This window comes from Triturus cristatus, chromosome 10 (genome assembly GCF_964204655.1).
Source record: "Triturus cristatus chromosome 10, aTriCri1.1, whole genome shotgun sequence".
Taxonomy (NCBI): Eukaryota; Metazoa; Chordata; class Amphibia; order Caudata; family Salamandridae; genus Triturus; species Triturus cristatus.
In genome coordinates, this window is record NC_140593.1 from 250,900,963 (window position 1) to 250,915,928 (window position 14,966).

General features: G+C 50.9%; 1 protein-coding gene across 1 annotated transcript; it reads right to left on the minus strand.

Moving 5' to 3' along the window:
* Positions 1 to 13,939: 13,939 nt before the first annotated feature.
* Positions 13,940 to 14,747, minus strand: LOC146789277 (twist-related protein-like). The gene has a single exon (XM_085630932.1). The coding sequence runs from the start codon at positions 14,573 to 14,575 to the stop codon at positions 14,060 to 14,062; it is 516 nt and encodes a 171-aa protein (XP_085487058.1). The 5' UTR covers positions 14,576 to 14,747; the 3' UTR covers positions 13,940 to 14,059.
* Positions 14,748 to 14,966: the final 219 nt, after the last annotated feature.

The following is a 14,966-nucleotide window of genomic DNA, read 5'->3' on the forward strand; positions in this document are numbered from 1 at the left end:
AACGTGTGTTCAACACCAACTTCCTCCGTGTACCTGCTTAACTTTACGTCAGTGTGAGACTCTCTTCACCGGGACAGGGCTCCGTCCGCTCCCAGCGGCCGAGTGATGGGTGCCTGCCTCCGCATCACCCCTATCTCTGGGGACAGTCACTGCATCTGCAGCAGAACCCCCGCCTCCCCGGCCAATGATGTCTCCCTCTGTAATGCACCACATTGTTCTTCTGGAGTACCCCACCTGCCAGTGAAATATACCCCTCCTCAGCGCCCCTCCAGGACTAGACATCCCTGTTTCTCTCTGCTGCATCAACGCCATCAGGTGCAGGACGCTCTCTTCGGGGTGGTGTCTCCTCCCACAGAGCCTCTCCCTCTCTCGCTTTCTCCACACACACTCAACCCTCAAAATTTCTGCAGCACCATCACTACCCATGATGGTTTTTTGGGGAAGTGTTATGTAGCGGGAATCTGTCCCGAGGCTTTGGAGTGCTCTAGTCTACATTAGGGCCCGCATATGTTCCTCATTTTTGGCACGTGGGCCTTAAGTGATTTGTACAGAACCCCGAGATATTGAGCCAGGGCTGGGATTTGAACCTAGTTCACCAGTTCCAAGGATGTCGTAGCCACAAGGACACATGGCGGCGTTCTCTCTCTTTCTCTCGCTACACCCCCACCCCCACACACAGCTCCCCAGGATAGATTGTCTCTCTTCTTTCTCTCGCTTTCTCTTTCTCTCGAGCAATGTTTCTGCAGCACCGTTTCTTCGTGATACTTTCTCTCTTTTCCTCTCTCCCCGTCTCTTTCTCCTCCGTCTATCTCTTCGCTGCACCACCTCTTTAACCTCAATGTCTCTCTCTTGGTAGCCTCGGTATTTTGACCGTCTCCTTTTGACTCCCGTCCCCACTCCTTCCTGAGCCGCAATGGTTTCTCTCCTGCAGCAGGGCAGGAACAGTCAATCACGTGAGCGTGCAGGGCTCAGCTCTGATCCCTTACTGGACCAGCCACCCTTACTGCACTTATCCCAGGCCGCCCTCGTGCCATAATGGAGGAGGGCTGTGGGTCTCCAAGAGCGTGACGATCCCACATCTCGTGCGTGTGTGTGTGTGTGTGTGTGTACTTTCTCTCAGGGGCAGGGTGTCCATGTACCTTTATATGCGCATATACTTTAATATAAGCAACGGATTGGGTGATCATCTGTGTGTGTGTGTGTGTGTGCGTGTGCTTAGCTTTTTGTGTGTCTCTCTGTATGTATGTGTGTATTTTTTTATTGCCTATATCTATGAAGGCATATATTCAAATGTCTTTGGGTATGTCTTTGCGACTGTGTGTGGTGTTGTGTGTACGTTCTTGTCTTTGTTAGGTGAATGTGTATATTTCTGCGTGCTTTTCAGTGTGTTTGCCTGGTTTTGTGGCTGTTCGTGATTTTCCTTGTGCCACGCACTCGCGTGTGTGGATTTTTGTGTCTGTTAGACTGTCCCTGTTTGTAATGTTTGGGAGTTCTTGACATTGGTGTATATATGTGAATGTTTGCATGCACGCGTTTAGGTGCTGCGGGGTTTCTTCCATGCAGTGTTACTACTTGTTAAGCTGGTGTCCGTGTACATTTATTCATCATTGCAGTGGTGTGAGTCTGTTTGTGTGTGCACATGTGTGCACTTTATAACAAACAGCAGACAACAGAAAGGACGCCATATTACGGTTGTGGATGTGTGAATATAGTTCCCTGGTGATTCGACGCAGCATTGTCTATCAAAGGTAACTCTTGTACTTGTGTTCGGATGTATTTTTTTTACTAAATTTTTGGACTAAGTTTAGTGTCTGTTTTTGCCCTGTGCATAGGAAAGCGATGCTCTTTAGCCTGCGAGGGGGAGGGGTGGCAGTGTGTTCCAGTGATTTTAACCTGCTGCACCTCTAAGTGACCTGCCAAATGCGCCTTTTCGTTTTATAGACATCTGGGAATTCCGTACGTGCCTCGAACTCCAATTACACACCTTCTTCAAAGGGCCCGCGCTTTGATTCGGAGGGGCATTAAATGCGCCCGAACCCGGGAAAAGCTTTGCCGCAGTTAATGGGAAATGCATCCGGTCAAAAAAATGTTTACTAGCGGAGAATTTGGAGGGCAATAAAAGAGTGAAGACCATATTTAATAACGAAGGGGGGCAAACGCCCTGCGCTGCTTTCAACAAAAGCTCTGCAGGGAGAGCGGCTCCCGAAGAAACAACGAACCATAAAAGAGGGAAAAGTTCAGCGAGGGGACCTCGGCCTCAGCTTGTTAACTCCAGGTCGGGTCAGGTGCTGCGAAGCTCCAGAGCTGGGATAAAGGCACTTGCTGGAGTTTTAAGTTTCCAGTTCGTATCGCCGCTCTGTCGGAAAATCCAGTCCACCCGAAGGAAATGGTTTTTTTCGGGCGCCAACTGGAAGCCACTGGAATATACTTGCGTCTTTGAGCTCGTCTATATTGGTTTCTGTTGTTGTTATTTTTGGATAAACTCGGGAATTGTTTGCCTTGTTATTTTGTGTACAAGCTTTAATACTGTTTGACTTTCTTCTTTTAAAACCTCATATATATATTCTCGAATTTCTAAAACCCCATAGGTTAAAACAGTCTCCTTTGGATGACATTTGTAACTGGTCAAGGGAAATATTCACCAGGGATGCCTTCCGGTGCGTTGCATCAGTGCAACGGTGTGACTTGCACTGATTCCACACTAGTGTTAGATTAAACAAGTGTGCATTTTGTGTCGAGGGCCTCTTTATGTAAACTGCACAGGTGCAACAAAAAGCACCATTTTGAATCCATCCTGGCCTCATGTCCTAGGAGTAGGGCGTGCTTCATTTCATCCTACCAGAGCAAAACATAGGGAATAAAATATTACACCTTCACAACAAAATGTAGGTGGATTTAGTTACAAAGAATTTTACATGTCCGATCGAATTCGTGAAAAAACGTCCTAGACCTTGCATAACTTCGTTAAAGAGGGGTATCACAATATTTTGTCCGTGTAATTAGAAATCGTGAAATCTAATTTTGAATCTAACATAAACCTCTTTTTTACTATTGAGAAGTCCAAACAACAATTGTTATTTGTGACGTAAGAGTCCGAAGATATGAGCCAATATGTTATTTCTTTACAATACAATACAGTAAAAACAGAAAACGCGTTTGTCCGCACTATAATTGGGCACAGTTCCTATTATGGCATGATTCACAAATGTGTCAGCAGCAAAACGGATGAAATACGGGTTCACTTTAGCCGTGGAGCCGCTCTTATGCAGAATAGCGCACTTGACTTATACTTTACGCTCGGTTTGGACCGTGCCCCGCCCCTTACTTCTAACCATATCTCCAGTGTCGGTGCCTCAGATGTGTGTGTTACCAGACGGTAATACAAAGTTCATTGTTTGCAGCTGTCACACTCTGCCTCACGGTCACCCCTCCTGCACCGTGAAATACAACAGCGTTTTGTTATTCTCCAGTAACAATACCCGAATGTATTACTATCCAATCAAAACAACAGAGAGAAAAATAAGTCTCCAGTAACAATCCATTCCATTGGTCTGAACCAGAAATACCTTAACTGTTGTCAAGCCACCACGTAGCAGTGAAAATGATGTGAAGGAATACTCTAAACTCAGAACGCCCAGCGATTTGAAGGGGGCTGGGGGGGGGGGGGGGGAGTTGGGGAGTGTCCAGTAGTAGGAATTTAGGGAAGGACATTAATTGACACCTAAAAAATGATAGACTGAAACAAACTTCAAAAATAGCAACAGTATGAGTGCACGTGAACGTGCACACCAGATAGTTGGTTTGTGGGTCACCGTTTACTAGTCTCACATCATGGTGTGGCTGTTCAAACATGTTGTAGGCAGCACCTACAAATGGGGGGGGGGGTCCTTCTAAAACCATCAACAGGTGCGCCCTTCCCCCTAACCTGGGCCAGGTCCGATTCTCAATATTAATTTCCCATCGCGCTGTTACTTGTTTTTGCTGCATCCCGGAAGCAGGGGGGGGGGGGTGCGTCTGACATCATAAGCGGGCATCCCCGGCAGCGCTTCAGACGATACAATCCGCACAAAGAGGAGTAACTAGGGGCTGGGAACAGCGCGACATGGAGAAGCACGGAACTGGAGACAGCGCGGTGCGGAGAAACAAGGTACAGGAAACAGAAACAGCACGATGGGAGGAAACGAGGAGCTGCAAACTGAACGACAAGGAGAAGCCAGGGCGGGAAACAGCATGAAGGGAGAAACAAGGGCCTAGAAGCAGCACGATGCGAAAAACCAGGCGCTGCACAGATGAGATAGTGGGCCCAGGGAAACAGGTGCCAGTGCGTCGTGGGCACTGGTGCGAGTAAAGAAATCTCCCCGCACCTAATGCTACAATAATCACGGTGCCACTGTACCTGCCGCACCAATGGAAGCAAAGCCCCTCCTCGGGCCCTGTCCTTGCGCGTGACCGACCTTTCTTTTTTGAATAGATGTTATCAAACCGCTGCTGTTCAGGACAAGGGCCTCTGCTTTAATTGGGCAGGTGCTCTCCGGTACTAAGTACCTGCGCTTGTTTAATGTGAAACAGTGGGTACCTGCAGTTCTCTGCACTCCTGCAATATATTTATTTGTAGAGTACAGACTCTTTTCAGGAGCAAACGGGTACTCGAAAATAGTAAGTACCTTCACTTCTATATTTGCATTAACTATGGTCCCCCTAAGGGCGGGGTCGTCCTATAATTTAATAAATGGCAGGCCACACGTGTGTGTAAACATGTGCCCGTTAAATAATACATATATGTATATTTTCAGTCAGCGTGCTGTTTCCGGAAGGACGCGGGATAGCTGGCTCCACACCTCACACTCAGATGTTTTGATTTCCAAACAATGTTAACATTCCCACTGCTGCAGCCATTTTGAAACGCCAGCGTGTAATATTTGTGTTGTTATTTCAGGAGGGGCAGGCTGAGTTCACGCTAGTCGCTTCCAGGCCCCTCTTCCTAAACCCTAAACATTGACAGAGCAGAGGCCCGCAAGCTTCACACTTGTGTGACAAGCCAGAGAGCAGGGTGTGCTTCCGCTGCCGCTTTCAAGACCTGTGAGGTGGGAAACGGGACCAATGTCACGGGGAGACGAGAAGCGGCCCGGGCGGTGTTTGTAAACACGCGCGTGTTTGTCTTTCATTTATTTCTAATGCCACCGCACAGCCACCTGGGAAACCGGTACTGCAGCGCACCTAAACGCCGATCCGTGCTCACGCTGCATTATTGAAAACGGGCTTCGGCTTCAATGCATACTTTTGTTAACTCGTCAGTGGTTTCAAAAACACACAGTACTCATGTCAAATATAAAATAAACCAAGCGTCGACCAAAGGACAAAGTGTAACTGGCGAATACTAACAAAGAGGCCCAGGTGCCATGTCATGATGCCTTCGGTGTTGTATATCTCTGTTTTTTTTTTAATTGGCAGAACCCTTTTAAACATTGGTCTATCTGTGTTGGGGACAAGGCTCGCATTTACGTGATAAATACACATCGGCCATACCGAAGACGTTTGGAGCCCCCAGGATCTCCTAAAGGAAGCCTCCCAGCTGAAGACTCCCTGGCAGAAGGAAGTCTGTGTAGAGTCTATTGTTATGGGCTTCAGATGCGTGTTAACGTGTTATTAACGGATATTTATTCAGTATTAGATTTAATTAGAACAATATATTTGGAGTTGTCTATCTGTATCGCTTATCTTCTTTGGCACCACCTCTAATACAAAAATCTGGAAAACAATTGCACTTGCTCGGATAAACAAAACTATTATTCAGTAATAACTTCTGATGTGCAGCTGAAAAGAACTGATTATTTTTGTCTATAGTTCTTCAATAGGCGACCCAGATGCCTCGTTACCACATGGACCCCGAAGAAACCGGTTGCAAATTGCTAATGGACATTGTACCTCAGTTTACATAGACAATTTGTCAAATACGACATTGTTTACATTCAATATAATTTCAGACTCAAAATACGCAGTTGTGTGTTTTGTTTTTTTCTATTCTGTGTGTGTTTTTCAGTGTATCATCTATTCTCAACCTTCCTCGCTCCTAAGTGCTGAAAAAGTTGTCAGTTTCCACTTCTCGGGCTGAAAAGTAAAGTGATATCAGCGGGGATGGTGTACCATAAACCCTCGTTATCTTTTAAGCAGAGATAAGTGCCCATGTGCCTGCCAAGCAGAGCTTCAGCGGCCATGCTGATGGAATAACCCTAAAATATTACACGCGGAGCTAATGGTAATCCTCGGTTAATTTGAGAAGTGGGCCCAAGACAAACACTGCCCCAGCCCTCGCCCCTTCTTTCGTTTGACGGCGAATCGCCCAGGACCCAAATCCAATTTTCATCCCCTGCCTAATCCTGAAATATAAACACGCCCCATAGGACCTCTGTAAACACCAGCAGCGAGAGGCGTAGAGCCGTCATCTGTCGTGGCAAAAGAATTAAAATGCATTCACGAGCAGTACAGATTTGCAGCCTGCGAGAGAAGTGCACAGACGGGTTTGCACGTGTGTATAGAAAGATGATTACACCGATCGCACTCACCAAACTCGACATGTTATGTACACAATGCCACACAATTGTAATATCAGTGCGAACGGTACTTCACACCTTTTGTATTGTACCTAAACACAAGGGGTCACATTTATTGGCCAACATAGACATTCTGTGATTTACAGAGACGCGCCTGGCATAGATTGTACCCCTAATCTGGTACCCACTTGTGCAATGAGGGTCTGCAAAGAAGACCCCCAGAGACCACGCTTTCCCTCCCAATCTACAGCGGCAGAGCTTCTTGGGTGAATAAATACGGCCAGCCAGCTACTGGCCAATTAGGCCAGAAAAGAAGGGGCAGTGGGGGGAGATTGAGGGGTTGAAAAGCAAAAGGCTCATAAACATACTACTGTGACCGACAGACTGCGAGTGACTCAAACTCTCCTAAACTGTGGACTTTGAAACTGCCAGGCAGAGTCTCGGCCGCCCCACTTGGCTAAACTGTGTGAGTTTGGGCCCCCTCTTAAAAGACCATGGCTCCGTTCCCTGTGCGTGAAAAGTGGGAACATCACACCAGACCCATGCCCCTTATTATACTGTATACAAGTTCCTTCACCGATGCTGCTCCGGTAACATTCGCCCCGCTGTAGCGCCGTCTTCGAAAGGGAAAGCAAGACACAAGTACCTGACATTCTGCTCGCCAGATGCTCACGTCACTTCCACTCGAGGGGGTCCCTGCTTTATCCGAGGCCAGCTGTGAACTCTCACGAGAGCTCGAGCTGCACGCTACTACGCCTGGCTAAAGTGTTAACTTTGTCGCCGGACCTTTCGCACATTTAGAAGGCAAATGTTCCCCCTGGTTCATTCGTTCTTTGGCAAAAAAAATAAAAATAAAACGTCAATGGACCGGCAGCCGCAGGCCTGCCACTGGGACACTGAGGAGAGGTTGACGGGTGGGCTGAGGGCTGGGGGTCTTTGGGGCGACAAACATTCGCCACCAAAAAAAAACGAGTGGGAAATCAGGCAATAAATCTATCTCTGTAAATACGTGTCTGTCAGTAGCTGGTTTATTTGAGTTTTTCTGCCTCGTGTTTATGTTATCCGCCCTCTCACGGGGCCTCTGCGACTAAACAAGCCGGTATTTATTTTATTTACTTCTGCCCAGAGCCTGGTAGGTTGGAAAAATAAAACCGCGGGCTCTTCAAGTTTCAAACATATTTATTTATGGCAGAAAAATAATATGCAAAGATATTTACAAAACAATCATAAAAAATATGGAATGCATTTAGACACCGGATCTATTTGCATTTTTTTTTTTTACACACGGAACATCAATAAATAAATAAAATGATTTCACTTTGTATCTGTTCTTCCAGAGGGAAAAAATGAAAATAAAAAAAGTGTATCACCGGACAAAGTCCCTAAAAGACAAGACAAGACACGAAATGGTGCGCCTGTAGAGGTTTTCGGTTTCCTGTCCGGAAGAAGGGCGAATCCTCGGTACCTCCATTTGTTTTGTTTTTTTAATTTCTACTTCTCGAGTGGCTTTTTGGTAGGCACGGCTGTGTGGAATGCTTGCATGCAAAAGTACATTTTTTTTTTTTATAAAAAAAAATATAGACAATTCCAACATTCTTCGTCAATAAGCATGTTTCGGCACAGAGTGGAGAGTGGACAGTTTGACAGTGAGTTATGCTCACACTCAGCTCAGAGGTACCGGGGCTGAAAGGCCACAGTTCGGTTCGGCCCCTCTCCTTGGGGTGCAGTTCGGCGCTGGGTGAGAGGCCGCAATCCGGCCCTTCTCCTTGAGGGTGCAGCTTGGTGCCGGGTATGAGGCTCGGAGGTACAGTTCGGCGCTCGTTGAGAGGCCTCTGCTCGGAGGTGCAGTTCGGCGCTCGCGGAGAGGCCACAGCTCGGCCTCTGCTCACAGTCCACTCCCTCCGATCGCCCGCGTTCTTCATTTAAGTGCTCCCACAACAGCCCCCTTGGTCACCTGGCGTGACCCGGAGCCCCGGAGTGTCCTGCTCGCCCCGGAGCTCCGGAGTGTCCGGCTCTGCGTCCTCCCAGCCCCGGTCCAGCTGCACATAGTCCGACGCCGGCCTCGCTGGAGTCGAAGCAATCTGCGGAAGAAAAGAAAGCACGTTCATTTCACTTGTTTTCAAAACACCCCTCTAGGTCTCGCCCATGAAACGCTTCAACAAATGACAGAAAACAAATGCCTTTCAAAATGAACCCTCGAACCGAGGCTGAGAAGACGGATTTTATCTAGGGAGCTGGGCCTGGTGCGTGCGTGGGGGCAGTGCATCTTATTCCGCCGAGACCCAAAGTAACGGTTTCATTGCGCGTGCACAAAAAATAAAGGAAGAAGGAAGCGAGCACACCGCAGGTCAGCGCCAGGGTGGCAAAGTCCTTTAACAGTTTCATTTGTAAATATGAATTAAGGAAGAGGTATTTACACATTTGCATTCGTACACGTGAATTAACAACGTGCCCCTTTAACAGACTTATTGCATGTGTTGGTGGGCGCGTGTTTCTTGGGGGAGGAAAGTATTTTAAACCTTTGAACTCATTAGTCAGGACTTCGCAATCAATTCTCCTGTCACGCAAATAACCATTTTTGTCACACATAAACTTCATTTCTAAATCAAAAACATGATTCGCTGACGAGGCTGTCTTGGGTGTGTTTTCGTGTCAACGGGCCTGGATTTCTCCTGGCGTCGGCGCCCCTTGTTAGCCCTGCCGTACTGTCATGTCGGGTTCCCTTCCCTATGGTTCCTACTGAATCCATGGCGACGCCTGACTTTTTCAACCATTAGTTAGTAGGCTTTGGGGAACCCGTCCCCGAATTTAACCTAGTCTGTCGTCGCTATTGTTTTTTTACCAGACGATGCTCCCTGCTTGACCCGGCTGACACATCCATACACACACATTCCACACGCCGCCTGTGACAGAAACTGCAGCCGGGCAGCTGGAAACGCCACCAGGGAGAACACCGGCTCAGAGCACGCAGAGTGAGAGGGAATGGGGCGGTTTAAAGGGCCTGGCTACTAATACCCTTCTATTAATCCACTACCCCGTGCGTTTAATGTGTGGCGTGTGCAGGAGGTGTAGGGTGTGTGACGGTGTGCAGTGCATGAGCGTGTACCGGGAGATAGTGTGTGTGTATGTGTGTGTGTGTGCAGTGTTTGTTGTGTGCATCTGTGTTTGCGGGGTGCCGGGAGCGGACTGCATAGTCCTGTCGCCTCCACAAGGCCTCCCGTTCCAACTCCTTGCTGTGCTGTTTGTGTTTGTCTGTAGTGCAGCACCACAAACAGCAACATGTCTCTAGCCAAGTGCTCTAGGCAAAAGAAACAATCTCTGGTTGGAGAGAATGTTTGTTGACTGTAAATGTATAATGGGGTGACACCCGTCGCCACTAGAGGGTCTATTCCAGGAAAACTCTAAATGCCCCTGCCCTGTATAATACATACTATTATGCCTAATGCATTAGTTTATCTACGGCTCTTCGCACTCAACGGGATCTCGGCGCTTTTGCCGGTGTTTTTACACGTGTCAGATCTTGGGCCGGCCACTTCCAGGTTTGAGCGTTGCACATCAGGCCGCAGCACACTACCGGGTGAAGAGTGTCAGACCTTGGGCCGTCTGGTACCCAAGTGCCGTGTGTGGTATGAGGGTTGTACATCAGGCCGCAGCACACTACCGGGTGAAGAGTGTCAGATCGTGTGCCGGCAGCACTCACGTGTGAGAGACAAGGCCACCTCACACTACCCCGTGAAGAGTGTAGTCAGATCTTGGGCTGGGTGGCACCTGAGTGCCGTGTGTGGTATGAGGGTTGCACATCAGGCAACACCACACTACTGGGTGAAGTGTCAGATCGTGGGCCGGCAGCACTCACGTGTGAGAGATGTACACAAGGCCACCTCACACTACCCCGTGAAGAGTGTAGTCAGATCTTGGGCTGGGTGGCACCTGAGTGCCGTGTGTTGTTTGAGGGTTGTAGGTAAGGCCAGGCCACACTACCGGGTGAAGAGTGTAGTCAGATCTTGGGCTGGGTGACACCTGAGTGCCGTGTGTTGTTTGAGGGTTGTAGGTAATGCCTGGGTGTTATCTGAGTACAGACAGTGCGCGGTGTGAAAGTTGTACATAAGGCCGCACCACACGACCCGGTGAAGTGTGTCAGATCAGATCTTGGGATGGCCGGCTCCAGAGTGCCGTGTGTTGTGTGAGGGATGTAGGTAAGGCAAGACCACACTACCTGGTAAAGAGTGTCAGATCTTGGGCCGTCAAGCACCTGAGTGCCGTGTGTGGTTTGAGGGTTGTTGGTATGCCATCGCCACACCACACTCTCCGATAAGGAGTATCCGACCTTGTGTCGGCTGCCACCTGTGTGCTGTGTGTTGTGCGAGGGACGGGTGGAGGCGAAATCACAATACACTACCCAGTAAAGACTGACAGATCTTGGGCTGACTGGCACCCGAGTACAGTGTATGGTGTGAGGGTCCTACATGAGGCCGCACCACACTACCCGGTGAAGAGTGGCAGACCTCGGTCGGCTGGCATCCCAGTGAAGAGTGTCGTGAAATCTTGGCCCGATGGTATCTGAGCACCCTGTGTGGCGTGAGGGTGGTACCCAAGGCCACACATCACTAAATGTGAACAGACTTGCCACCTCTTCTCCCTGCTTGAACCTGCAGTTGCACATTCATTCAGTGCCTGTGTTGGGCTTGCTGAGCCTGTGGGGTTTGTGAGTGTCTGCCCAGGATCCTAGCGCCAAATAAGCAACAAAACCCGTGTCACGAACCCTATAACAATAGTATAGAACAAGGGGCGCAGAGGGGTGCTCCACTAGTTCCCTGTGATGAAGCCTCATTCGGTGGGTTGGCGGTGGGTAGTCCTAACGGGTCCGTGATGCGTGGGCACGGGACCAGGGCCTGTTCCTACCCCCAGCATGCCCCAGACTCTCTCCAGCTCACCTGTGGCTTGAACGGAAGGGAGTGACGAGCGTAGAAGAGGCGGGATGGGGCAGTCTCTGGATGTACAAAGGTGCACACATGTGCTGAGATTTCGGATAATAAGGACGCGAGGGTTGACCTGGCCCCGGCCCCACAGCGCTCTTCTACCGTCCGTCCCCGGCCTGGAGTGCCCATCGTAGGGTGCAGTGGACGCTGGCTGGTGTTCCTTCCTTCCATGGCCTGTGTCCAGTCATTACACAGGTGAAGTGTTTGGGGGAGCCCAACCCCGCCTGCAGCCACAGACGTGTGTGTGGGGGGGGGGGGGCGGTATTATACACCTAAAGAGGATGTTGACATGTGGTAGTAGTTCACTGAGTGGAGCTCTTTACTGACACCAGCATTTGACAATGGGGGCGCCTAGAAGAGAGGTGGGGTCGAGAGTAGAAGTAACGGTTTCTAGCGCATATGTGGAAAGATTTGCAGCACTGTTTGCAGGTGCGCGCGCGGCCCCTGCTACTGTTCTGCGCTCGGGGGTTATGCGACCTGAACATCATTCCATTGCTTAAAAGTAGCAATTTTCATTTACAGACTTCAGATTAAACAAAAGTGCGGTGCGAAGCGCTACATGAAGCATGTTTGAGTTAAGCCATTCAGCAATGGTGAGCATGGTGAGGGAGGCAGATATACAGGACAAAAAGGGGGTAGGTCACTCTCGAGAGAGTGGGGAGGAGGGGCCCCACAATCTAGGAACGGGTCACTTCGCATTAGCAGACCCCAATACACAAGCATGGGGGGCGGAGGGGGTGAGTCTAATGGTGGGCAGTGTGTACATCATAAGTGTACTAATCGTCAGTTCCATACACTTTAATGTTGTGTGCTCCTATGATATGATACGGGCCGGGCCTACTTTAACATGCCCACTGTTAACTGCTAATACCAGTTCAATGCCAGTCCGTGTGCATCAATCTGTACAGACATGCTGGCAGGTCCAGGAACACTGCCCTCTCCCGGTAGCCACCCACTTTCTGTATTAGTGCAATATATTTGGGGTGAAAGCGACCATCCCTTGGAAGAGATAGCCTTGCAGTAGTGCAGCAGTGCCTACGCGCAGTAGGGAAGCCTATATCTCGTACCACCAGTGTGCATGCGAGTAGGGGGCATTATTGGGAGGAAGGGGGCATTAAACAGTAGTACGCGCACAGTGTGAACTAGTCATCCTATGGCACTGCCCGTACCATGTGCGTCTTCGTGCGTGCACAGGGGGCACTATCCGTTTGTTGTGCACACGGATCAGAAAAGAAGTCAGGGCCCACCCTTGAGATGCATGTCACTGTGACAGGCTGTCGTAAACAGCCTGCCAAGGGCACACTCCTTTAACGGAACCCGGTCTTTCAGTTGCAGACCCCAGCCTCTCCAGCCTAGTGCTTAGAAGCGACAGGAAAGAGCCGCCCTCCACCGTCTAGTGAATGTGTACTAATTGGAATACAAGTTGGGCATTGAACAACCATTCTTAAAGTGACTCGAGGCACACTGGCATCTTCAGACTTGCAGCGGAGTGGGCCTCCCTTCCGCCTAGACACAGAACAGTTACCCTGTGGGGACCCTGGGCAGTGCACAGAGATTGCATATGATGTCACGCCAAACCGTCACCTCAGTCTCGGGGACCGTCCTAGCGCCCCTATCTGCTATGGCCTCCCTTCCACCTAGACACAGAACAGTTACCCTGTGGGGACCCTGGGCAGTGCACACAGATTGCTTATGATGTCACGCCAAACCCTCACCTCAGTCTCGGGGACCGCCCTAGCGCCCCTGTCTGCTCTGTCAGCGACAGTGCACGCAGTTCACACAATGCTTGGCGCCTGGTTGTCACCTGCAATCACCAGATCTCACTTCTAAAGCATGGTGGTGAGCAGGGGCCATAATGTAGTGGATGTTTGTGGGTAAGTCGGTCTCAGGCCGTACACATCAGTTTCCACACGGTGTGGCTCCTGCCCCCCCCCTCCCGCCCCCTTACACTTTGGGCTGTGGATGATGGAGCCATGCCTCTAAAAGACAACTCTACCCCGTAGTTCCGTAGTGGCTGTCGGTGTTGCAGTGTGTGAGATACGTTGGGCCTCTCCGTGCACACTCTTTACACTGTCAACGGACGCCTGTTTCTCGCCTGCGGCCCAGGCCTCACTCCTATTGCGTGGACCAGACACCCTCAGTCACGTGATGAATGTGTCTTGTGGTTTTGGGTGGGCATGGAGCAGACGCCCTCCATCCTGCAGAGGCCCTGTGCCTCACATGTATGGATTATATAAGTGCACACATTCTGCGTGAGGTGAGCTCGCCCTGCAGGCTCGCCACTAGTGCAACCCTCCATCCTGTAGTGAAAAGTGTATGTGGGTGTGAGGGACATGATACGCACACAGTCTGCATGACGCGACCCTCACCTGCAGGCTCCGGCCCAGGAGTGAGGGGGCCCTCGCCACTAGTGCAACCCTCCATCCTGTAGTGAAAAAGTGTATGTGGGTGTGAGGGACATGATACGCACACACAGTCTGCATGCCGTGACCCTCACCTGCAGGCTCCGGAGCGAGGAGGCCCTTTGCCCTAGTGCGTGGACGTGGAGAGGGACCAGGCGCCCTCCATCCTCCAGACAGAGAAGGCGTAGCTGAGCCGCTCATGGGCCACATAGCTGCAGCTGGCCATCTTGGAGTCGAGCTCGTCGCTCTGCAGAACCTGGTAGAGAAAGTCGATGTAGCGCGCAGCCAGCTTGAGGGTCTGGATCTTGCTGAGCTTGTCGGAGGGCAGCGTGGGGATGATCTTGCGCAGCGCCGAGAAGGCCTCGTTGAGGGACTGTGTGCGCTGGCGCTCGCGCACGTTAGCCATGACTCGCTGCGTCTGCAGCTCCTCGTAGGACTGCGGGCTGGAGCCGGTGCTGCCGCCACCGCCGGCCGCCGCCCTGCGCGCCTTCTTGGCGCCCTCGGGATCCTCGCTCCTGCGGCCGGATGCTCGGCGCTTGCGGCCCAAGGCGCTAGGCTGCTGAGGCTGCTGCTGTCCCTCCTCTTCGCTGCTGCTCACACTGTCCGCTGGGGAGATTGGGGAGCTCGACTCTTCCTGCATCATTGTCCACCAGCACTGCGGGGGAGGCAGGGGGCGGGGGCCCGTCCCGGCCGCACTTGGGGCGCGCTCTCTGCCACCTGGGCTGCGCGGGGTCCGGGGCCCGCCACCGTACCGGGAGTTTGCGCTCAAGCTGTCGCGGACACACGCACCAGAGCAGGGCAGGATCTGAGGTCCGAGAGGCACCCGGGCATCTTATACCGCTGGCCGACGGACAGCCCGCAGCACCACTGCTCATTGGTGAACCTTTCGTGACGTCACAGGGCCGGACTCAAACTTTGGGGAAAGTTTGAAGTGTGAGCAATGAGCATCTAGAGCGGCCCCGGCGCTGGGAGGAGCCGCAGCTTTGCTAGGACAGGGCATGCTGACCCCGAATCTACCGAGGTCCAGCTCTACT

Bases quoted from the DNA above. Each gene is read 5' to 3' on its own strand.
- LOC146789277 (XM_085630932.1), bottom strand. From the start codon at position 14,575: ATGATGCAGGAAGAGTCGAGCTCCCCAATCTCCCCAGCGGACAGTGTG.